The sequence below is a fragment of the Aphidius gifuensis genome, linkage group LG1, assembly GCF_014905175.1.
Source record: "Aphidius gifuensis isolate YNYX2018 linkage group LG1, ASM1490517v1, whole genome shotgun sequence".
In the NCBI taxonomy this organism is placed as follows: domain Eukaryota; kingdom Metazoa; phylum Arthropoda; class Insecta; order Hymenoptera; family Braconidae; genus Aphidius; species Aphidius gifuensis.
Genome location: NC_057788.1, coordinates 9,050,957 through 9,074,448, shown reverse-complemented (window position 1 = coordinate 9,074,448; position 23,492 = coordinate 9,050,957). Strand labels below are relative to the sequence as shown.

Here is a 23,492-nt window from a genome sequence, read left to right as displayed (position 1 = left end):
CATAACCTCAATTACGATTGAGACTTGAGAGAGTGTGTATGAATTTGTGTGTTAGAAACATTGACCTATTTTTTTTTTTTTAACCAGCTGATTTATTTATTGCATGATCAACATTATACTCCATCAAAACAGTAAGTAATCTTTTATTTTTTTTTAATTATCTTATTTTATATTTATCATGTAACTTTAATAAAATTATAAAATTTAATTGTTAAATTTATCAAAGTATGGTGTAACCTACATTTGTTTTTTCATCATCAGGTACAACAACAACAAGGTGGAGTTATAAAAAAACAAAAAATAAATTTAAAAATAAATAATAAGACATGTTGGGACTTGTTATTGGAGCTAAATTAATTAATCCAAGTAAAAATTGCATTTGGACATCAAGAAGATACTCAATATCACATTCAATAATCAAAAAAACGATTAATCATCATAAAATTATATCATCACTTGGCATTAGGGTAATTTGTTAAATTTTTATTTACATAATTTATTAATATTAATAACAAAACAAATAAAAACATGGGTCGTACATCAAGAAAACGTCAAAAATTAAAAACCCAATTATCATTAAAATTACAAAAAAATCATGTTAATTTAATAGAAATGGAAAATTGGATGAAAAGTTTAGGTTGGTCACCAGTATGTAAATTAATTCCTCATATATTTAAAGATACAGGAAGAGGTTTAATGTGTTTAGAAAAAATCGAAACAAATACAAGTATAATTAAAATACCTAAGAAATTATTGATAACAATTGGTCTTGTTTGTCAAACAAGCATTAAAAATATATTTGATAAAAAATTATATTATGATTCACAAACAGTACTTGCTGTATTTTTATCATATGAAAAACATATTGGTATATTATCTGATTGGAAAATATATATTGATAGTTTACCTTTATCATATACTGTTCCAGATTACTGTAGTTATAAAGAAAAATTAAAATTACCAAATTTTATAAATGATGAATTACAGCCACAATCAAGAAATCTTATTAATCAATATAAATTAATTATTAAATCAATTAATAAACTTGATGATGCAAATAAAATTTGTAATCATTGTGGTGAATTATTGATAAATATATTGAATTTTAATTTATTTAAATGGGCATTTTATACTGTTAATACAAGAGCAGTTTATATTGACTCTTTAAAAAGTACAAATAATTATATTAATATTAAAAATTCTGATAATCTTGGACTTGCACCATTCCTAGATTTATTTAATCATTCTTATGATGCATCTGTTGATGTAGATCTCATCATGGATGACAGTGATAATTCTGAATATTATCAAATTATAACATTAAAATCATTTGATAAAAATTCACAAGTCTTTATCAATTATGGTTCACATTCTAGCTTAAAATTATACTTGGAGTATGGTTTTTTTATTCCAAATAATTCACTTGATGAAGTTTACATTGATTATGATGATGTCAAAGAAATCCATCATGTTAATAAGAATGATAATGAATTTATTATTACAAATGGTTTTCATAAAAACATTGGATTTACCTGTAATAATTTAAATTACAATGCTAAAATTTTATTATTTATATTGACAAGTAACAGCAAAAATTATGATAATATTAAAATTAAAATATACAGTAATGAGGAATTTAATAATGATGAAGTTTTTAATATTAATCAATTAGCTAATAAATTAATTGTTTTTAAAAAAAAAAATTTAATTGATACATTAAATAATATGAGTTGTATAATTAATAAAACTGAGAGTTTTAAAATGGCTATTAATTTAATTAATGAGCATTTAAAAATCCTAGATAATTGTTTAAATTATTTGGAGAAAAAATTAGATTAGCTTCTTTAAGATTTGTAAATATATTTTCCTTTTTTTTTTCATTTTTTTGTTAAATAAAAATAATGTTTTTCGATTGATAGTTGATTTGTTGATTTAATAATTTCCATTTTTTTTATTTACATTTTTAGAGTTGCAGTGGAAATGTCATTGATCGTGCACAAAAAAAGAAAAATGTACCACAAGCAAAAGTGTGTATTACACCAATTAAAAATCAAATGGTTACTGATGGTATGACTGGTAGTAAATTGGGTCAACAAAAACGTAATTGTTTTCATCCAGGTGGTTTATCAATGAGCAATGAGCCACTAAATTTAAAAGAAAATATAACAGTTACAAGTGGAGATATGATTAAAGCAATGTTATCTTACATATGGCCAAAGGTAAATAAAATAATCTATATTTAAATTATTATAGTAAATTGAATTACAATACTTTTCAGGATGATCCAAGTATTAAAAATCGTGTTAAACTAGCAGTTGGTTTACTTGTTGGTTCAAAAGTATTAAATGTCAGTGTACCATTTTTATTTAAACATGCTATTGATCATTTAAATGAAGCAGCAATTGCTGCTAATGGAGCACCAATTTTAGCAATGGATACAGCACCAGAAACAATAACAACAGTTGCAACATCATTATTAATTGGATGTAAGAAAAAAATAACAAATTATATTTTCATTTAACAGATAATTTTATTTATTTCTTTTGATATTTTTATAGATGGTGTTGCTCGTCTTGGTTCAGCTGGTTTTAATGAATTGCGAAATGCAGTATTTGCAAAAGTTGCACAAAATTCAATAAGAAAAATTGCAAATAATGTATTTTTACATTTACATAATCTTGATTTAGAATTTCATCTAGGACGTCAAACTGGTGCATTATCAAAAGTAAATTTAACATCATTAATTTAAATTATATTTACAGCAAAAAAATGTAAATTAATATATATTTTTAATTACAGATGATTGATAGAGGAAGTCGTGGAATTAATTTTGTATTAACAGCAATGGTATTTAATGTTGTACCAACTGTATTTGAACTAGCATTAGTTAGTGCAATACTTGGTATTAATTGTGGTCCAGAATATGCTGCTGTTGCATTTAGTTGTGTTGGTATTTATGGTGGTTTTACACTTGCTGTAACTCAATGGAGAACAAAATTTCGTGTTTATATGAATAAAGCTGAAAATGAAGCTGGTAATAAAGCCATTGATTCACTTATTAATTATGAAACAGTTAAATATTTTAATAATGAAAAATTTGAAGCACAAAAATATGATGAATCATTAAAAAAATATCAAGCAGCATCATTAAAAACAAGTACAAGTTTAGCTATGCTTAATTTTGGACAAAATGCAATATTTAGTGGTGCATTAAGTTTAATTATGGTTATGGCTGCTAAAAATATTGCAAATGGTAATTTATTTAAATTTTTTTAACATATTTTAATTACAAATTATTAATTATTTATTTATTTAGGCACAATGACAGTTGGTGATTTAGTAATGGTCAATGGATTATTATTTCAATTATCAGTACCATTAGGATTTTTAGGATCAGTTTATAGAGAAGTTAGACAAGCACTTATTGACATGCAAACAATGTTTTCATTAATGTCAAGACCACCAACAATTGCAGTAATTAATTAAATTATAATATATTAATCATTATTTTATCTGGCATTAAATGATAAAGCTTTTTTTTCTAATTTTTAGTCAAAAGAAAATGCAGTTCCATTTGTTATTACACCGACAACATCAGATATTTTCTTTGAAAATATAAACTTTCAGTATATTCCTGGAAAAGCAATTTTAGATAACATGAGTTTATCAATTAAAAGTGGTAAAAAAGTTGCTATTGTTGGAGGTTCTGGTTCTGGGTAATGATAAATATATAAATTTAATAATTTTATTAATAATATGAGTATTTAATTCACGTTTTTTTTATAGAAAATCAACAATTGTTAGATTATTATACAGATTTTTTGAACCACAAAGTGGTAATATTTATATAAATGGACATAATATTCAAGACGTTGATCTTGATGATTTAAGAAAATCAATTGCAATTGTTCCTCAGGTATAGTTAAATAATTTCATTATGATTGAGATGATGTATAATAATTTTAATTGATTATTTAACAAAATATAGGATTCAGTATTATTTCACGAGTCAATTTTTTATAATTTACATTATGGAAATTTGGAAAGTAGCAAAGAGGATGTTTATGAAGCAGCAAAAATGGCAAATTTACATGATTCAATATTGAAATGGCCACAAGGATATGATACACCTGTTGGTGAAAGAGGATTAAAATTAAGTGGAGGTGAAAAACAACGTGTTGCAATTGCAAGAGCAATATTAAAAAATAGTCCAATATTAATATTTGATGAAGCAACATCATCATTAGATTCAATAACTGAAAGTGTAAGTTATTTTTATCAAATTGTACATTTATTCTTTTTATATTTTATCAATGTATAATGTTTTTGTTAATTGTTGTTTTTTAAAGAATATATTGGAAGCTCTAAGACGAGCAACATGTGGTCGTACATCAATTGTAATTGCTCATCGTTTATCAACAGTAATGGATGCTGATGAAATTCTTGTATTAAATAATGGTAAATTAGTTGAACGTGGTAGCCATGAAGAATTAGTATCAATACCAAGTTCAATGTACAACAAACTATGGGAAGCTCAACATTCAGGAATGAAAAAATTAATTGAACAAAAAAAGAAAGTTTTTTAATTTAAAAAACCAGTTTGTTTTAGTTTTTAAAAAATTCAATTTTATTTTTTTTTTTTAATTGTAAATATATAATACGTAAATCACTGCAGGTGACAGTACTTACGTGATGTATATAAATTTCACCATAGAAAAAAACAAAATAATAATAAAGAATAAACAAAGATATATACACAAAAAAAGATGCACGAATAAAAAAATAGTATTCAATTGAATTTTCATTTGAAATTTGTATGATAATAATAAATTTTATTGATTAATTATATTTGTTTTTATGTAATTTAAATGTTACGTTGTCATAGTTACCATTTTAAAACAATCATGGATACCACACATTCACGATAAACTAAAAAATATTTATATCATTAAAATAAATAAATAATGAATAATTTAAAAGAAATATAATAATTGTTTATATAATTATAAAATGCAAACTGATGTGACAAAGTTACCAGTTGTTAATTGTGATTCAAAAAAAAATAATAAAAATAGGTAAAATAATAATATCAATTGATTTGTATATATTTAAAATTAATAATAAATTTAGAATATTTTGATAAAAATAATACGAAATTTTGTGAAGGATTTTGAATTATTTGTTTTAGAGAAATTTTTGAAACACCAATTGAAATTAGTAATCATACAAAATGCAAGGGTACACTGTTACTTCAATCAAATCAAAAAAAATTAAATCCATTACTTGGTTTGTAAAGTTATTTATTAAAAGTAATTGTTTAATTTATTTTATAAATATTTATTTTAGCTGGTGGACCATATAAAACAAGTATGAAATCAGCAAATCATTTAATTGGTGATTCTAAAAAATCAACAACTAAAAATCCAGTTGGTCAAAGAATAATATCAGCTAAAAGTTTAAGAGTCAAAGAATTACAAAATCAACTTGCAGATGCTCATTATCATTTAAATGTAATTAAAAAAAATATAAATTTTATATATTAATTTGTTTAATTAATATTTAAGTATGAAATTAATGTTTTTTTCTTTTTTGAAAAAAAGGAATTAGCAAGTGAAAATAGATTATTAAGATCAATACAAAAAAGACAAGACTCTGCATTAAAAAAATATGAAGGAACAAATGCTGAATTACCAAGAATAATAAATTCTCATCATGAAGAATTAAAAGTATTACAAATAAAATATAAAAGTTTAAGATTACAATACAAACAAACATGTGATTTATTAAAAGAAAAAGAAAATGAAATTCGTTCATTACAGGTAATTAAAATTACTTTAATAATTAATCATAAATCATTAATTTTTTTATAATTATTTTAGAGTCAAAATAGACATTTATTACAATTGAGTAAAGATCGTCATTTAGGTGAAAGAGAACAATTAAAAATGCAAGTTTCAGATTTAAATTTAAGGCTTGAAAAACAACAAGAAAAAATTCAGGTAAAATATATTAATTAGCATATATTTATTAAAAAAATTTTTGATACTTAATTATTTAAATTTATTTAGATGTTAAATAAAAAATTAACACTAGAAACAAAAAGTTTAAAGCATCAACTTAATAGTGAAATAGCAAAACATAAAATAACAGAAAAACAATTATTTGATTCATTGGAAAAATTAACAGCAATGGAATATTTAATGGATAATCGTGAAAAACGTTTATATCATAATAATGGACAAATTCCAACAGGTATTAATAAAAAAAAATCAATGACAAGTCAATCATTGACAAATTTACAAACGACAATTAAATCTTCCACTAAAAATCGTGATACAATAAAAAATGATTTTAAAAATCAAAGTTTGCCAAAATTAATGATTAATGAATCAAATGATTTAAAATTATCAAATAAAAAATCTGAATTACCAATTAAAAATGAAATTGAAAAACCTAAAACTGAAACAATGACAAGTTTTCAACAAGTTAGAAAATTTAAATTACAAAGATCACCATTAAGTCGTCACAGTTCAGCTCGTGCAATGTTAACTGATTATGATAATAAATCATCAAGAATACAGTATAATAAAAATTTTAATAATTCAACACCTGATGATATTAATAGGCTAAATGATTATCAAGATGGTGCTGATGAAGAGATACAAAATATCATGAAAAATTATAATTCAAGTCAATTTGATGATAAAAGAATTCATCAAATATCAGATGATGATTTACTTAAACAATATAATTATTCATCAAGTGAAGATGATGTTGAGGAAGATGCTAATGATGATGATGATGACGATGATAATGACGATGATAATGATGATCCAGTTGATCCAGTTGAAAAACATGAAATAGCAATGTCAACAAGTAAATCAAGACAACTTCATGCAAGGTATGTTTATAAATTTGTCTTTCTTGATGAATTATATTAATTTATTATTGTTTTTCAGACTGATTAATGGTAGCATTGAATCATTGAGCCAACAAGTATCATTTAATCATGAAAAGATATCAAATAATTATCATAGAAAAATTACAAGAATAAAAAATAACACAAGTCCATTAACAAATGATACAGAAAATCGTGATAATATTGATGATATATTGCTGAAAAATAAGCTAACTGATAATATTGATGATAAAAAATATCCATTGAATTATGAACATGAAAGTAGTCGTGAGAGATTATTAAATTTAACAAAATCATGGACAGAAATGAAAGAAAATATAAAACGAGAACGTGAAATATCAGAAAAACAATTACAATTACTTGATAATCATGATGATCATGATGATAATAGTAATGATAAAGATGATCAAAAATTATTACGTTATTTTGAAAGAGACATTGACAATGATGATGTTATGTATGAAATACATCCAGCTGTTAAAAATTCAGATGATAAATTAAAAAATAATAAAGTTTTACGTGATGATAATGATGATAATTTGAGTATTGATAGTTCATCAAAAGAAGGCAATACACCAGAAACAGTTATTGAAAATAAAAGTGCAATAAAAACTGATGATAATCATGATAATTCAATAATTAATTTTGATAAAAAAAAATTATTAGATGCTATGAAAGCCATTGATAATAATGAAAATGTTGAATTAATTAATAATCAAAAAATACGTAATGATAATATAACAACAAGATCACAAGTTACTGAAAATCTTTATCGTGGATTACCAACACATGTTAGAAAAAGAGATGATATTATCAAAGATATATTTGGTGAGACAAATAAAATTGATAATAATCATAATAAAATACGTAATCGATGTAGTAAATTACATTGATATTATTTATTTAAAAATAATTATTTTTTATTAATTTAATTTGTGTCAATTTTGATTATTTATATTTTATATTTACTGAAAAAAAAAAACAAATGATTAAGTAAGAATAAAAATTAACAATTAATTGACAAGGTTTTATCTAATTTTGCTTTTTTTTTTTGTTAAAAAATAATTAATTAGAGATTTTTATTTTCTACAAACAGTATAAAATTTATTAATCAAATATATATATTTTTTTTTAAATTTATCTACAAATAACATTATTGTTTAATTAAATTTTTTTAATCAAAAGTTTAATCTTTCATAATTGACAAACCAGTGTCAATAATAAAATTAAATTTTGTACAAATATTTGTGGATTAAGTGAAGAAAAAAAATAAACCAGTTAAATAAAAATTAATATACAAATAATATATATTTATATAAAATTAACTGGTTTTATTTAACAATGATGATTAATTTTTTAAAATAAATATGACAATAAAATATCGTGAATTTAAAAAAAATAAAAATTTAATTTTAAACATATTTATTTTTAAATAAGTCATTTTAAAAAAAAAGAAAAGAATTTTTAACTAGTCAATTATTATAGCTGCCAATTAACAGATAATTAAATTTTATTTGTGTATAAAATCAAAAGAAAAAAATTTAAAAAAAAATTTAACTGGTTATACCTCGCAGCCCCCGAATTTTTGACCTATTAAAAAAAAAAAAATAAAATTACAATGCTAATGGTAAGTTTAAAAATAAACTAACAATAGTTTTTTATTTAAAAAAAAAAATTGAGCACTTGTTTAAAAGTTAATCGAAATGAAAATATATTGAGTTAACAACCTACTAAAAAATTCCCAACAATAATAATATAAATTTAATAATAACAAACAAATATATATGTTAAATATAAAATCAACAATAAGTACACTTTGAAATGTTGAACTGAATGATGATATGAAACTCGTTCATTAATTATTCTACTCACGTAAATAAATATTAACGTCAGAAATCTCCCATTGCAATAATAATATTTGTCAATGCTTGTCTAGCATCATTGTCATCAAATACACTCAATACCTCCAAAGCTTTTTCTGCATGATCTCTTTGTAATTGTTTTGTAAGTTCAATACCAGGACCATCAATAATTATGTCATGTATCTAAAAAAAACAAATCATTATTATCATTAAAAAAAACAATCAATCAGTTGTAAAATTTATTTAATTTACCTTTTCATAATCAACATTATCAATTGATTTTAATCCTTTGTTTATTTCAATTAATATTGATGGATCATGTTCAATATGAAACATAACAGGTGCTGAACAAAGATTGAATGATAAATTTTGTGTTTGTACATTACCAATAAATGGACTAAGGTCCAAACATGCCTTGAAACAACAAAAATAATATTTAAATTAAAAACAATAACAAGATAATAAAAATAAATTAAATAAATGATAATTAATTTACCTGCCAAGCAAGTGCTAAATTTTTACCAAATCTAAAACCTTGTCTTTGCATTTGTTTATCATGTCCAGCAAGTATCAATGTACCTTGACATGATTTACCAAGTAATGCAGCACCACTTAATAAATTTTGTATTGTCCATTCTCTAATAGCATAACCATCAATATTTTTTGGTGGTATTGATGGTAATGGATTATTTTGTAAATCTCTACGACCCATAAATTCAGCTTCAGATAAATCTCTAACAGAACTTGACATTAATTCAATCAATTCTTGATTTCTTAAATTTGCCAATTCAGCACTACTATTACCCAATAAATAATCACCACTTAATAGTGCAATTTTATTACCAAATGTTAAATCATCAATTTCATTATTTGTTTTTTTTGTATTTGATTGAATATTAACAAGTCCTTTATGTACTAAATGACTTGTTCTAATCATTTCAGTAACTTCAGCAAGACCACGTTGTTTATTTAATACACCAGATGATTTATCATCATCTAAATCTGTTGAATTTAATTGTCCAGCTGCTTTTGATACAAGCAATACAACAAGACCCCATGCTTGCATATTATTTCTTCCATTGTACATCAAGCTTCTAATGAAAAACAAAAAAACAATTGATCAATTAATTAGTTAATAAATTAAGCTAATAATATTAAAATTATTTTATTACTTTGCTGTTTTTAATAGTGGATGATGTGAACCAACTAGTTTACGCAAATGTAGAGCAACATTTGCTATTTCATCACTCAGTAACCATCTTAAACTTAAAAATGATGTTGGATATCCAACAACTTTTTCAGCTTCAGTTACAGCACGATTCCAATCTGGTTTATCATTTGTTAATTTTGTACCATATAATATTGGATATGTTTTTGAATAATCAATTTCACTTTTACTTTTAGCTGTTGAATAATTACAACTTTTTTTTTTAAATAATAATGAATATTTATCATTTAATATTAATAATTTATTATTAATTATATTTGTTTTTTTAACAATTGAATAAACTGCATTATTTATTGACATTTTTATTTATTTATTGAAAACAAAAAATTATTAAATCAATAAAATAAAATTAGTGGTTTTTATTTATATTAAAAATTGTTACTCTTCACTGACACTTGTTTAATGAAAGTGGTTAAATTATACTTTACAATCAACAACATCAAGGAATTTTTATATATGTTATAAAGAAATTTCTGTGATTTCAAAAAACTTTCACCTTTGGCCTGAATTTCTATATGAGTTTTGTGTATATATAACCAAAAACTCTCGTGCTGCAATTCATGGATTATTATTTTTTTTATCATTATTATGATTTATTTTTAATTATTATTGTTGTTGTTATTTTAATTATTATTGTTGTTGATGCGCAATTATAATAATCATTAAACGCCATCTCAATAACCTTCCCTGAATTTTATTTTGTTTAATTATCAAAAGATGGTGACACTGGCTAATTTTTTGTTTAAATAAATAATTTTTTTTTTACTTAAAATTAATTATTTTACGTAATTTTAGGTGATTTTAATCAATAAAATCTATGTAAATAAATAATAAAAAATATATTTATATTAATTCAATTGTTAGAAATTTATTTTTATTATTAATTTAATTAATATTGTAATTTATTGATAAAAAAATAGAAAATGGCGGCAATAGAATGACGGTTACCGCCCGGCTTTTTCCCGCGCCTAATTATCAAAGTGCCGGCGAGTGACTGTGTGCACACACACACTGAAAAGGAGAATCAAGCAATCAAGTTGATACTCGTTAAAAGCAAGCAAGCAAATCAAGATAATATTAATAATAATATATTAATTTTATTAAATATATATTACGCGATATTATTTAATTAATCAGCCTAATTAAAGTATTTAAAATACTCATTTTATTAAAATAATTGAGTTGCTATTTTTTTTCTTTAAAATTCAAGCAACATTATTTGAGAATACAAAATGGCCAAACCACGACAAACAAAGGTTAGTAATTTTCATTTTTTTTTTTTTTTTTTTTTTTCTCTCTTGAAAATACATTGAAAAAATTAATTCATTTATTTAATAATTATTGGGGAGATGGATTGATTTTAATATGTGAATATTTTAATTAAAATTTCAAAAAAAAATTATAATTTATATTAATTTATTTTTCCACATTGTTTCGCCCGCCAAAAAAAAAAAAAAAAGGTTACTTTGATAAATGCGTTTTATTTTTTGTTTTATTATTATCTCCATATTTTTACTAATGCATTTGCTTTATAATTTAATCTGTTAAATAGGCAAACAAGGCTGATAAAAATACTGAAGCTGAAAACGACAGTGAAGCAATGGAAGTTGAAGTAAAAAAGCCAGTTGGACGTGGTCGTCCACCTAAACCAAAAGAAATTGTACAAGATGATGTTGTTGAGGAGGGTCCATCAAAGCCAAAAAGAGCTCGTAAAACCAAAGCTGATGAGACTGAAGAGCCAACAAAAGCACCAGTTGTTACAAAAGGCAAAAAAAAAGTTGCACAAAATAAAAATGAAGATATTGATGTAGATGATGAATCAACAAATAAAAAAACAACCAAAGATGATGTAATTAAAAAAACTGGTCCAAAGAAACAAGTTGTTGCACAAAAAAATGATGTTTCAGCTGATGATGAAGAAGAAGTTGTTGATGACGACCAAGAAGTTGATGATGACCAAGAGGAAGAAGCACCAAAAGCTAAACGTGGTGCTAAAAAACCAACAGTTAAAGAACAAAAAAAAATTATTAAAGAAAAAACTCCAGAAGAAGATGGTGATGAATTAACACCACCAACATTACCAACACAAAAAGTTGCAGGTAAAAGAGGTCGTAAAGCTGCAACACCAGTTGTTGAAATAGAAAATGTAGATGACGAAGTTGTTGCAAAAGTAATTCCAAATAAAAGAGGAAGAAAACCTGCAACACCAGTTGTTGAAATAGAAAATGTAGAAGACGAAGTTGTTGCAAAAGTAATTCCAAATAAAAGAGGAAGAAAAGCTGCAACACCAGTTGTTGAAAATGTTGTTGATGATGATGCAGAAGAAGAAGAAACTGTTGCTAAACCACCTCCAGCTAAACGTGGTAGAAAACCAAAAGAAACAAAAGTTGAAGAAGAAAAAGAAGTTGTTTCTAAACCAGTTGCTAAAAGAGGCAGAAAACCAGCAGCAGCAGCACCTGTTGAAGAAAAAAATGAAAATGATGATGAAGAAGAGGAAGAAGAAGAAGAAGTGGAAGTTATTAAAAAGCCAGTATCAAAAAGAGGCAGAAAACCAGCAGTAGTAGTTATAGAAAAAAATGAAAATGATGATGAAGAAGAAGAAGTTATTAAAAAGCCAGTATCTAAAAGAGGCAGAAAAGCTATTGTAACTGTTGAAGCTGTTATAGAAAAAAATGGTGATGATGATGAAGAAGAAGAAGAAAAAGAAGTTGTTAAAAAACCAGTATCAAAAAGAGGTAGAAAAGCTGCTGTTGTTGAAGTTGTAGAAAAAAATGAAGATGAAGAAGAAAATAAAACAGTAGAAAAAAATGAAGAAAAAAAAGAAATTGTCGAAGAAAAAGAAGAAGAAGTTAAATCTGCATCAAATGAATCATCAAATACAGATGAAAAAATTGAATCAACTAATGAAACAAATGGTACATCAGAAAATAATGTTGTTGAAGAAAAAGAAAAAAATAAAGAAGAAGAAGTAGAAAAAATAGTTGAAGAAACAAAAGAGCCATCAGTAACTGAACCAATTGAAGATAAAAATGGTAAAACAGAAGTTGCTGCAAGTAATGATGTTGATGATGATGATGACAATCAAGAAAAAGAAGACGAAGAAAAAGTAGAAGAAGTTAAAAAACAAAAACGTGGACGTAAACCTGCTACATCAACAAAAACATCAAATAATGATGATAATAATTCAACAAATGATAATGATGAAAAAACAACAACAACAGCAACAAAAAAAAATAAAACAGAAACAGATCTTTCATCAATTAATTTTACATGTGAAAAACTAAATAAAAATGGTGATAAATATAATATTAAAATATGTACATGGAATGTATCTGGTGCTCGTGCTGCAGCTAAAAAACAAGCACTTCCATATTTCATTGCTGAAGATGCTGATATAATATTATTACAAGAAATTAAATGTACAAAAGATGAATTAATTGAAGCAATGACAATACCAAATTATAATATTTATACTGAAGGTGCAACAAAAGGTTATGCTGGTGTTGCATTATATTCTAAAAAAGAACCAATAAGTATAAAATATGGTATTGATAATTATGAATTAAATAATGAATCAAGATTAATAACAGCTGAATATGATAATTATTATGTTGTATGTTCATATCATCCAAATGCTGGAGCAAAATTAAAATCATTAGATAAAAAATTAGAATGGAATAAAGTATTTAAAGATTATATTAAATTACTTGATGCTAAAAAACCAGTTATTATTTGTGGTGATTTAAATGTTGCACATAAAGAAATTGATTTAAAAAATCCAACAACAAATTCACGTAGTCCTGGTTTTACTAAAGATGAACGTGATAATATGACTGAATTATTAGCTGCTGGTTTTATTGATACATATCGTAATTTATATCCAGACAAAGAGGGTGCATATACATTTTGGAATTATGTTAGTAATGCACGTTCAAGAAATGCTGGATGGAGACTTGATTATTTTCTAACATCAAAACGTATTGTTGATAATGTTTGTGATAATGTTATTCGTAGTGAAGTATATGGAAGTGATCATTGTCCAGTTGTACTTTATTTAAACATATAAACAAAAAAAAAAAAAATAAAAACCACTTGGATGGTACTACATCAACGTAATTCTTTTATTTTTATTTTTTTTTTTGTTTCTTAATTTCATTCCAAACATTATTATTTTGTTTTTCATTTTAAATTGTCTTTTTTTATTTTCTATAATTATTAATAAATCAATTTGAATTAACAAGTGTTCTCCAGTTAGTTGTACACAAGGCTTTTTGATTTTATGTTTTTACGATTTGTTCAATAACATGTTTTATTATTATTTGTATTTCTTTCTTTTTTTCATTCGAAATATAAACTTGTAATTACCATTATTATTATTATTAATTATAACATCAAAAAAAAAAGAAGAAAGAAAAAGAAAAAAAAAAAAAGAAGAAACTGTTTTGTTGGCTGGAACCATTGATGATTTCATTGATTAATATAAATAAAAATAAATAGTTTTTCAACAATTTGTTGTGTTTATTTTTTGATTGTTATTAAGCTAATATTAGTAATGGATTTTAAAGGTATTAATTGATCAAGCAATAGCATCATTTTAAAGGTGGTACTGCTGTTGTTGATGACGATGTTAAAACTTGAGGTGTTGATGGAATTTCTTCACTGATATTATTAGCTTTAAATGTGTTATCAAAACTATGCCATTCTCCATCAAATAACCATAAATAAAATGTCGTGTTGGCAATTAAATCATTGAGTGTATGAAAATCAGTACCATATTCAATATCAATTTTTTCTCTTGATTTTAAAGGCACTAATTGATCAATCAATAGCATCATTTTACATGTGTTATTATTTTTCCATTTGATGATTGCACTGGTGTCATTTAGAGGCTCTATTTTCAATTTTAAATCATCTGAAATTTCATTGTTTTTTTTTCTTCATTTTTAATTAACTTTGATAATTTTTTTTATTGTTTTTGATTAAATAATATAATTTAATGAATTTATAAAATATTTTAAATAATTATTTATAAAAAATTGCAATTTAAATTGATAAAATTAAAAAGAATTTAGTTATTTTTTTTGAAATATAATAATAATTAATTACCTTGTTCATCAGCACTCAAAAATAACAAATGAAAAAAGAAATATTTTTATAAATTTAGCTGAAAAATAAAACAACTGTAAATTGATAATTCCATTGATTATTTTAACTTAAAAATAAATAGTTTTTTAACAAATTGTTGGTGTTTATATTATTAATTTTTAATTATTATTGGAATTATTACAAGATTATTATTACATTTATACAATACAAGATAATATGAATGATTTGATAACAATTAATCTTCACCAGCTGGTATTGCATCTTCTAATCTTTTGATAAATTTAATTCTCAATTCAGTTATACTGTCATTTTTCAATTGATCTTGTACAAACCATGATTGTACTTCCATTTGTACCATTTCACATGCACCTCTTAATACACCAGTTAATATATTACAATATTTAAGATTTAAACAATTATCTGGTAATTCAACAAATTCAGTTAATGGATTTGATTCAAAACATAATGAAAATTCATCACCAGCAGCACTCCAATTTGTTATTGTTGGTGTTATACCAAGAAATATTTTAAAACCAGTTTGTATTTTTTCAGCTGTATCACGAAAATCATAACAACGACCAGATCCAGTTCTTGCTAAAAAATCTTCAATTAAACGTATTCCCATATTATAACCCATTCTTTCCAATTGTTTATTAACATCATCAACATTTTCATAATCTTTCAACAGCTGAGAAACCAGAGCACCATAAGTCAATGTAAATAATTCAGAATTCTAAAACAAATTAATTTATTTATTAATTTATCTATAAATATTTATTATTGTTTTTTTTAAATAATTACTTACAACTTTTTTTGAATCAAGTCTCGTTCCTGGTCTTGACATATTTTCAATTATAATTCAACAATTAATTTATGTTTTAGTTGATTATTTATGTCAAAAAAAATATATAAATTCAGTTGTCAAAAGAGGTGTGTGTTGACATTTTATTTTTATTATTATTATTGTTGTTGTTATTAGGATGGTATTATAGTTTTCTTCACAAAGATATTCGATAGAAATGATAGAAACAACCACGAGATGACTTTTTTTTTTCTTTGGAGAAAAGGAGAAAATTAATAATAATAAAACACAATATTATTGATAAAAAATTATTAAAACAAACAATAATTATTGACAATATTTTATTGTTATAAATTAAGAATAACATGTAAGTAATTTAAACAAAATAAATTAACAATTAATTATTATTTTTTTTGATAAATTTATTGACAATTGAAGGAAAAAAGTAATTTAACTTTTTGTAAAATTAAATAAAATTAACAAACACAATATCTTGCAAATAGAATTAACATGATTAATAATTGTTGATATTTTTTTTTTCAATAATTAAACTATTTTTTAATGATAGTAATTAAAAATTTAACGAATAAATTGCAAATGATAATAATTTCTATAGGTTATGTTACATTTTAAGCCAAGAAGAGACCTTCTTGGTTTTTTTTCAACTTGTTGATGAGATAAAATTAAAATATTAAATTTTGATAATTACACTGGCAGGTTTACTGATGACATTACCAGAAATAGTTTGAACATTTATCTCATAAATTTCATCGATAATAAGATTTTCGAATTGACAAAAATTCATTGATGAATTTAATTGTTTAGTTTGACTAAAATAATCTTTTTCAATAAATTGTTGACTCGTTATTGTTACTAAATAATAATCAAACAAACATTCATCTTCAAATTCATTCCATGTTATTTTGATATTATTACTTGAATATTTTTCAATTGTTATATTGAAAGGCTGTGGTGGTACTGTTTGAAATTTTATTTCTTGTATAACATTAAATTGTTCATTGTTAATGAAATTTTTAAATAATAATGTATAATTTTTGCCAGGTATTAATGGACTAAATATCAATGATGAATTTGATTTATCATTTAATTGATATCTTTGAGTTGAATATTTTGCATCAGGTGGAATTATTGAGACTACTTGAGGAATTAAATTTCTTATTTTAGGTAATTTTGATGATTGATGATAAATTTTAACTGCTGTTTCATTTGCATCAGTAGAAAATGGTGATCCAAGAGATTTTGTTGAATTTTTCAAGTCAAAATAATTTATTGTTGTTGTTGCTGTTGCTGTTGTTGATAATGTGTCTTGAGTAACTGGTACTGGTGGTACTGCTGTTGTTGATGATGGTGTTAAAACTTGAGGTGTTGATGGAATCTCTTCATTGATATTATTAGTTTTAAATGTGTAATCAAAACTATTCCATTCTCCATCAAATAACCAGAAATAAAATGTCGTGTTGGCAATTAAATCATTGAGTGTATGAAAATCAGTACCATATTCAATATCAATTTTTTCTCTTGATTTTAAAGGCACTAATTGATCAATCAATAGCATCATTTTACATGTGTTATTATTTTTCCATTTGATGATTGCACTGGTGTCATTTAGAGGCTCTATTTTCAATTTTAAATCATCTGAAATTTCATTATTTTTTTTTTCTTCATTTTTAATTAACTTTGATAATTTTTTTTTATTGTTTTTGATTAAATAATATAATTTAATGAATTTATAAAATATTTTAAATAATTATTTATAAAAAATTGCAATTTAAATTGATAAAATTAAAAAGAATTTAGTTATTTTTTTTGAAATATAATAATAATTAATTACCTTGTTCATCAGCAGCAATTGCAACAGCCAAAAATAACAAATGAACTAAAAATATTTTTATAAATTTAAAAATATTATTCATTGTGTATTTATTTTATTTATTTGAGTATTTTTAAAACAAATATATTTGAGAATAAATTCAACTGACGAAAACGTGGTAGAATTATTTTATTGTTTGTCTGTTTTTTGCTAGCAGTCTTTCATCAAGTAGCTCTAATCGAAAACTAATCACTTGGTTTTTCCAGTCTTCTAAATAAATATATATAAAAATAAAATTTAATGACTTTGATTACATAAAAACCATTGAATTTTATTAATTACAGTTCATCAAGTTTTAAAGTTTAAAATTAAAAAAAATAATTATGTAAAAAAAAATTATTTTAAGACAAGAAAAACTGCTCATTTTAGACCACCTGTCCATTTTAGACAACTCTCCCTATATATAAAAAAAAAATTTAACGACTTTGATTACATAAAAATCATCCGATTTTATTGATTATGATTTATCAAGTTTTAAAGTTTAAAAATAAACCAATAAAAAAACCTTGATGACAAAAGAGATGATAATTGTTAAATAAAATGTATGAAATATTTTTTTTGTTACAGAAAAATAAAAATATATTAAAAAATGTCTTCACCTGAACCAATGATGCGTTGGAAAGGAAAATTTATAAAGAAAAAAAAATATGATCAATTAATGACTTTGATAAATGTTAATAAACGTCGTGCTGAAGAGAGAGCTGAAGTAAAAGTTGAAGAAAAAAAAAATCAAGAAATCAAAGAACTGGAAGATTTTGAAAATGATGATGAACGAATTGTATCATTGAAAATACTTGGACGTCAATTATGGTGTACATCATGCAAAGAAGCATTGACACTAGAAAATATTGAGTCAGAAAGACGTCGAGGATTTGGATCATCATTGCTTATTAAATGTCATAAATGTTTATTAAATAATGAAATTGTAACTGGTAGACAAAGTCGAAAAAATCTATTTGATCGTAATTATCTTGCTGTTAAAGGTAACTTGTTATTTTTTTAATTTAAATTTTTATAATTTCATTTGGTTTTAATTAATATTTATATTTTAGGTGCAGTTGAAAGTGGAATAAAATGGTCACAGTTGTATAAATTTTGTTCAATAATGAAATTACCATGTCCTGAAAGAACAACATTTAAAAAATATGAAAAAACTATTGTAACAGATCGTATTAATACTGAAGTTAATCCACTTGAAGTAGAACATAAATTATTACTTGCACAATTAGCACAATCTCAATCTCAAATTGCTGTTGAATCATCTGATAATCCAGCTAAAAAAGTTGTTTTAGGAAATGAAAATACACCAGAAGAAGACGATGAAGAAGATGAAGAAGAGGAAGTAACTGTTTATAGAAAAACAAATGCTCAAAATGAAACAGAAAAAATACAAGAAAATGATAAAATTTTTGATAAAGAAAATAATAATTAAACTTGAACAACAAAAACAACAAATTTCTGCTGTTGAACAAGATCCACTTGATGTTGATCTAAACATTAATAATTAATCATTACATTATTTTTAAAACATTGATAAATAAATATTTTAAAACTTTAAACAAAACATAGTTTTAAAAAATAATAATAAAAAAGCTTTTTAAATGTTATTATCTGTCTTGATTTCTTTTTTAATTTAAAACAAACAATTATGAATTATTTACAGATTGAGTCTCTACTCTTCTTCATGGTTTAATGTTCGCTCTATTTAAATTTTTCCCTCGTAAATAAAAAATTTATACGCATGTGTAATTTACACATTAAAAATGGCTGATTGATCAGCTGTTGTCAAACTCTGATGAAATGTAAATAAACAAATATAAAAACAGCATTGATATTATATTTTTTAAATACAAAATTATCAAATAAATAAATGATTATAAATAATAATGGGTGTAACAGGACTTTGGAGATTGATTGATGCATCTGGTAAAGCAGTACCTGTTGAAAGTCTTGAAGGAAAAGTACTTGCAGTTGGTTAGTAATAAAAGTTTAATAATAAATCAGACTGTAATATTTAAATACAAATATTTATTAGTTTTTCAATTATTTTTTTAGATATATCAATATGGATTCATCAGGTCTTGCAGGGTTATCAAGACAAACGAGGTAATGCTGTACCAAATGCTCATTTATTGGGTCTATACACAAGAATATGTAAATTATTATACTTTAAAATAAAGCCAGTATTTGTATTTGATGGTGGAGTACCTTTGTTAAAAAAAAATACAATTGTAAGTATTTAATTTTATAAAAAACAATCTAATCACTTGTACGTTTATTTATTTATTGTTAATTTTTTTCAGGCAGCTCGTAAAAAACACAAAGCAATTGCAGCTAATAAAACAGTTCAATTGAAAAATGATCTTCTTAATAATTTATTAAAACACAGTTTAATTAAAGGTGTATTGGGCAAGAAGACTGGTGATTCATCTGATGTTGATTCATCAAATTTAGATGTTATAAAAAATGATAAAACAATCAGTGATATGTTTAAATTACCTCAGCTACCAATTGTTAATAATAATGATCCTGATGATGATGAAGAAAATAATTCAGATGATCAAGATTTACCGGATGAAACAAGTCCACGTAAACAACAAAAATGGAAAGGTAATATTCATAATGTTGATGTAACATGTGATGAATTTAAATCATTACCAGCTGATGTACGTTTTGATATATTAACTGATTTAAAAGAAACAAGAAAACAAAATTCATGGAGTAAATTACATGAAATACCAGAAGAATCAAATGAATTTTCAAATTATCAAATGAAACGTTTATTAAAAAGACGTCAAGTACAAGAATCACTTGAAGCTGCTGAACAAGAAATGGGTGGTAAAACATTAACAATTGATGAATTAGAAAAATTAATGACTGAACAAGGTATTGATACTAAAAGTAGACATACAGCATATAGAATTGCATCAGATAGTACAACAAGAATGATTTATATTAATGATATTAATGCATTAAAAACAAATGATGAAAATAATAAAAAAAATAATGATGATGATAATAATAAACCTGGTTGTTCAAAAGATATTTCTAATAATTTAATTGATTCAATGACAATTATTTCTGATGATAATAAATCAACTTGTAATAATGGTGATGATGATGTATCATCTGTTTTATTTAATATCAGTGATTATGATCTTGATGATGAATGGGATTCTGATATTGAATTTATTGAACAAGCTGTAGCATCACCAGCAAGAAAAAAATTATTTGGTAAAATAACAAATAATCCAGCATTAGCTTATATGCTTGAAAATACAGATCTAAGTCAATCACAAATACTTGAATTAATTGAACAAAGTAAAACAAATATTAATAATGCAAAAAAAGAAAAACGTAAAAAAAAATTATTAGATTTTGATGATAATGAAAAATGTTTTAAAAAAAGTAAGCTAGAATATGATTTACAAACATTAGAGTTTGTTAAAGTTAAAGAAGAAATTATTTCTGATGATGAAGATGATGATATTATTAAAAAAACTTATGTTAATGATAATAATTTACAAATTGAAAATAATGAATTGGTAATTAGTGATACTGATTCTGATGATTTTGTTGAAGTTGAAGATGTTAATTTGAATAAAAAAATTGAAATAACTGTTGATGAAAATAAATTTACTGATGAGGATGATATATTTGCTGATATTTTTACAAGTAAACCAGCTGTTTGTACTTCATCATTGAATTCCTCATCAAGTATTGAAAATAATGATGAAAAAAATGATTCAATACCTGATGAAGTGCTTAAAAATGATGAATTATTATCAGATCATATTGAAGTACCAGTTGCAATATCAGATGAAAATAAAATTGTTATTACAAATGAAAAAGAAAATAAGGAACAAGACAAAGAAATATCTTCAAATATTCCAGAGGTTGTAGATGAAATTAAAATAATTCATAAAACACCGGAAAAACAAATTGAAATAACTGAAAATATAAATAAAGATATTGAAAATATACCTGAAGCATCAAAAATATCAGAAAATTTAAACAAATTATCACCTCAGCCATCAAATAAAAATGATAAAAAAGAATTACTATCAAATTCAATCAATGAAAATGAATGTGAGACACCAAAAGTATCAAATAGAGTAACAAAATTAATATCACAATTAGAAAAAGATCAAGAAAATATAATATTAAATTTAACAAATGAAAATAATTTAATATCAATGGAATCACAACTTGAGAGTGAGCATCAATCATTACAATCAAATATTGGAAAATTTGAACGACAATCAACTGAAATAACAGCACAAATGAGAAATGATGCACAAGAACTTCTTCGTTTATTTGGTATTCCATATGTTGTAGCACCACAAGAAGCTGAAGCACAATGTGCATATTTAGAAAATTTATCATTAACTGATGGTACAATAACTGATGATTCTGATATTTGGTTATTTGGTGGTAAATGTGTTTATAAAAATTTTTTTAATAATACTAAATCAGTTATGGAATATAAAGCTAAAGATATTGAACATCATTTTAAATTAACACGTAATGAATTAATACAACTTGCATTATTAGTTGGTAGTGATTATACTGTTGGTGTTAATGGTATTGGTCCAGTAACAGCTTTAGAAGTTATTGCTAATTTTCCAAGTCAAACAGATGATTTATTACGTGGTTTAAATAATTTTTCATCATGGTTAAATGGTGGAAGAATTGTTGTTGGTCCTGGTAAAGCAAAATTACGTACTAAATTAAAAAATGTTAATATTGAACATGGTTTTCCAAGTCAAGCTGTTGTACAAGCATATTTATTTCCAATTGTTGATGAAAGTCGTGATATTTTTACATGGGGTAAACCAAATCTTGTATTGCTTGGTGATTATACAAGAGAAAAATTTGGCTGGACTAGAATGAAATTTGAAGAAACAATGACACCAATTATGAAAAAATTTGAAGAGGGTAAATCACAAAAAAATTTATTACAATATTTTAAAATTAATAATGTTCCAAAATCAATTGAGGATAATTTAAGTAAACGTGTACAAAAAGCTGTAGAAAAAATTGGTAAAAGTGATGATGTTGATGATGATGATTTAGCCAGTTGTAATGATACAAATAATTTATTTAAAAAGGGTAAAAAAGGTATTAGAAAAAGTAAAAAAAATGATAATTCTGATGAAATAATTGAGCAAGTTGATGAAAAAAAATTAGATATTATTAATAAAAAAATTAAAACTGCTGAAATTATACCACAAAAAGTACATGATAAACAAATGGCGCTGAAAAAAAAATTAAAAGCAATTGAAATATTTAGAAAATCTAAAAAAGGTCCAGGTAAAAAAAATACACGTTCAGTTAAAAAAGTCATAACAAAAGTAGCAAATTTATCTGAAAGTAGTAGTGATGAAAATTAAATAATTAATAATTTAAATAACAACATTGTATTAATAATTATTAATTACTATTAAGTTAATAAAATATATTTTTTAAAAATTAAATATCATAAATAGTATTTTTATTTCAATCCAAAGTTTTAAATTTATTCAAAAAAATTTTATTTGTTGTTGAGCAATCAGTCTATTTAAAAATAATATATATATTTTTAATATTTGATATAGATTTTTTAGAAATATTCACGTATCAATGATAAAGAAAAAAATATTCTATTCAATTTTTGTTTATTTATTTAATTTAATTCATTATTT

At 23.6% G+C, this 23,492-nt stretch overlaps 7 protein-coding genes across 8 annotated transcripts; 5 read left to right on the top strand and 2 right to left on the bottom strand.

Moving 5' to 3' along the window:
- Positions 1–18: 18 nt before the first annotated feature.
- Positions 19–4,980, top strand: LOC122847680 (iron-sulfur clusters transporter ABCB7, mitochondrial). The gene is made up of 11 exons (XM_044145493.1): positions 19–131; positions 262–467; positions 1,968–2,219; positions 2,279–2,486; positions 2,559–2,725; positions 2,800–3,253; positions 3,317–3,474; positions 3,553–3,716; positions 3,787–3,916; positions 3,989–4,264; positions 4,350–4,980. The coding sequence occupies exons 2-11, from the start codon at positions 327–329 to the stop codon at positions 4,584–4,586; spliced, it is 2,187 nt and encodes a 728-aa protein (XP_044001428.1). The 5' UTR covers positions 19–131; positions 262–326; the 3' UTR covers positions 4,587–4,980.
- On the top strand, positions 4,914–7,943 carry LOC122847679 (protein PFC0760c). The gene is made up of 7 exons (XM_044145492.1): positions 4,914–5,075; positions 5,189–5,286; positions 5,347–5,510; positions 5,601–5,819; positions 5,880–5,999; positions 6,069–6,901; positions 6,960–7,943. Exons 1-7 carry the CDS (start codon positions 5,011–5,013, stop codon positions 7,810–7,812), a joined length of 2,352 nt encoding a protein of 783 aa, XP_044001427.1. The 5' UTR covers positions 4,914–5,010; the 3' UTR covers positions 7,813–7,943.
- Positions 7,944–7,995: 52 nt separating this feature from the next.
- On the bottom strand, positions 7,996–10,584 carry LOC122847676 (all trans-polyprenyl-diphosphate synthase PDSS2). 2 transcript variants are annotated; one of them, XM_044145488.1, is made up of 5 exons: positions 9,954–10,565; positions 9,278–9,875; positions 9,034–9,195; positions 8,792–8,964; positions 8,308–8,509 (listed from the first exon to the last, which is right to left on the bottom strand). In XM_044145488.1, exons 1-4 carry the CDS (start codon positions 10,307–10,309, stop codon positions 8,809–8,811), a joined length of 1,272 nt encoding a protein of 423 aa, XP_044001423.1. In that variant the 5' UTR covers positions 10,310–10,565; the 3' UTR covers positions 8,308–8,509; positions 8,792–8,808. The 2 variants fall into 2 exon arrangements, with proteins under 2 accessions (XP_044001424.1, XP_044001423.1); XM_044145489.1 differs by having other exon boundaries at positions 7,996–8,964; positions 9,954–10,584.
- Positions 10,585–11,002: 418 nt separating this feature from the next.
- Positions 11,003–14,275, top strand: LOC122847675 (recombination repair protein 1-like). The gene is made up of 2 exons (XM_044145487.1): positions 11,003–11,265; positions 11,562–14,275. Exons 1-2 carry the CDS (start codon positions 11,242–11,244, stop codon positions 14,073–14,075), a joined length of 2,538 nt encoding a protein of 845 aa, XP_044001422.1. The 5' UTR covers positions 11,003–11,241; the 3' UTR covers positions 14,076–14,275.
- A 976-nt stretch (positions 14,276–15,251) lies between these two features.
- LOC122847674 (trafficking protein particle complex subunit 3) lies at positions 15,252–16,065 on the bottom strand. Its single transcript, XM_044145486.1, has 2 exons — positions 15,921–16,065; positions 15,252–15,848 (listed from the first exon to the last, which is right to left on the bottom strand). Exons 1-2 carry the CDS (start codon positions 15,957–15,959, stop codon positions 15,351–15,353), a joined length of 537 nt encoding a protein of 178 aa, XP_044001421.1. The 5' UTR covers positions 15,960–16,065; the 3' UTR covers positions 15,252–15,350.
- Positions 16,066–16,148: 83 nt separating this feature from the next.
- On the top strand, positions 16,149–19,415 carry LOC122847673. Its single transcript, XM_044145485.1, has 3 exons — positions 16,149–16,284; positions 18,376–18,791; positions 18,861–19,415. The coding sequence occupies exons 2-3, from the start codon at positions 18,398–18,400 to the stop codon at positions 19,238–19,240; spliced, it is 774 nt and encodes a 257-aa protein (XP_044001420.1). The 5' UTR covers positions 16,149–16,284; positions 18,376–18,397; the 3' UTR covers positions 19,241–19,415.
- A 185-nt stretch (positions 19,416–19,600) lies between these two features.
- On the top strand, positions 19,601–23,201 carry LOC122853862 (DNA excision repair protein ERCC-5). The gene is made up of 3 exons (XM_044154643.1): positions 19,601–19,782; positions 19,864–20,039; positions 20,112–23,201. Exons 1-3 carry the CDS (start codon positions 19,695–19,697, stop codon positions 23,199–23,201), a joined length of 3,354 nt encoding a protein of 1,117 aa, XP_044010578.1. The 5' UTR covers positions 19,601–19,694.
- The last annotated feature ends 291 nt before the right edge of the window (positions 23,202–23,492 follow it).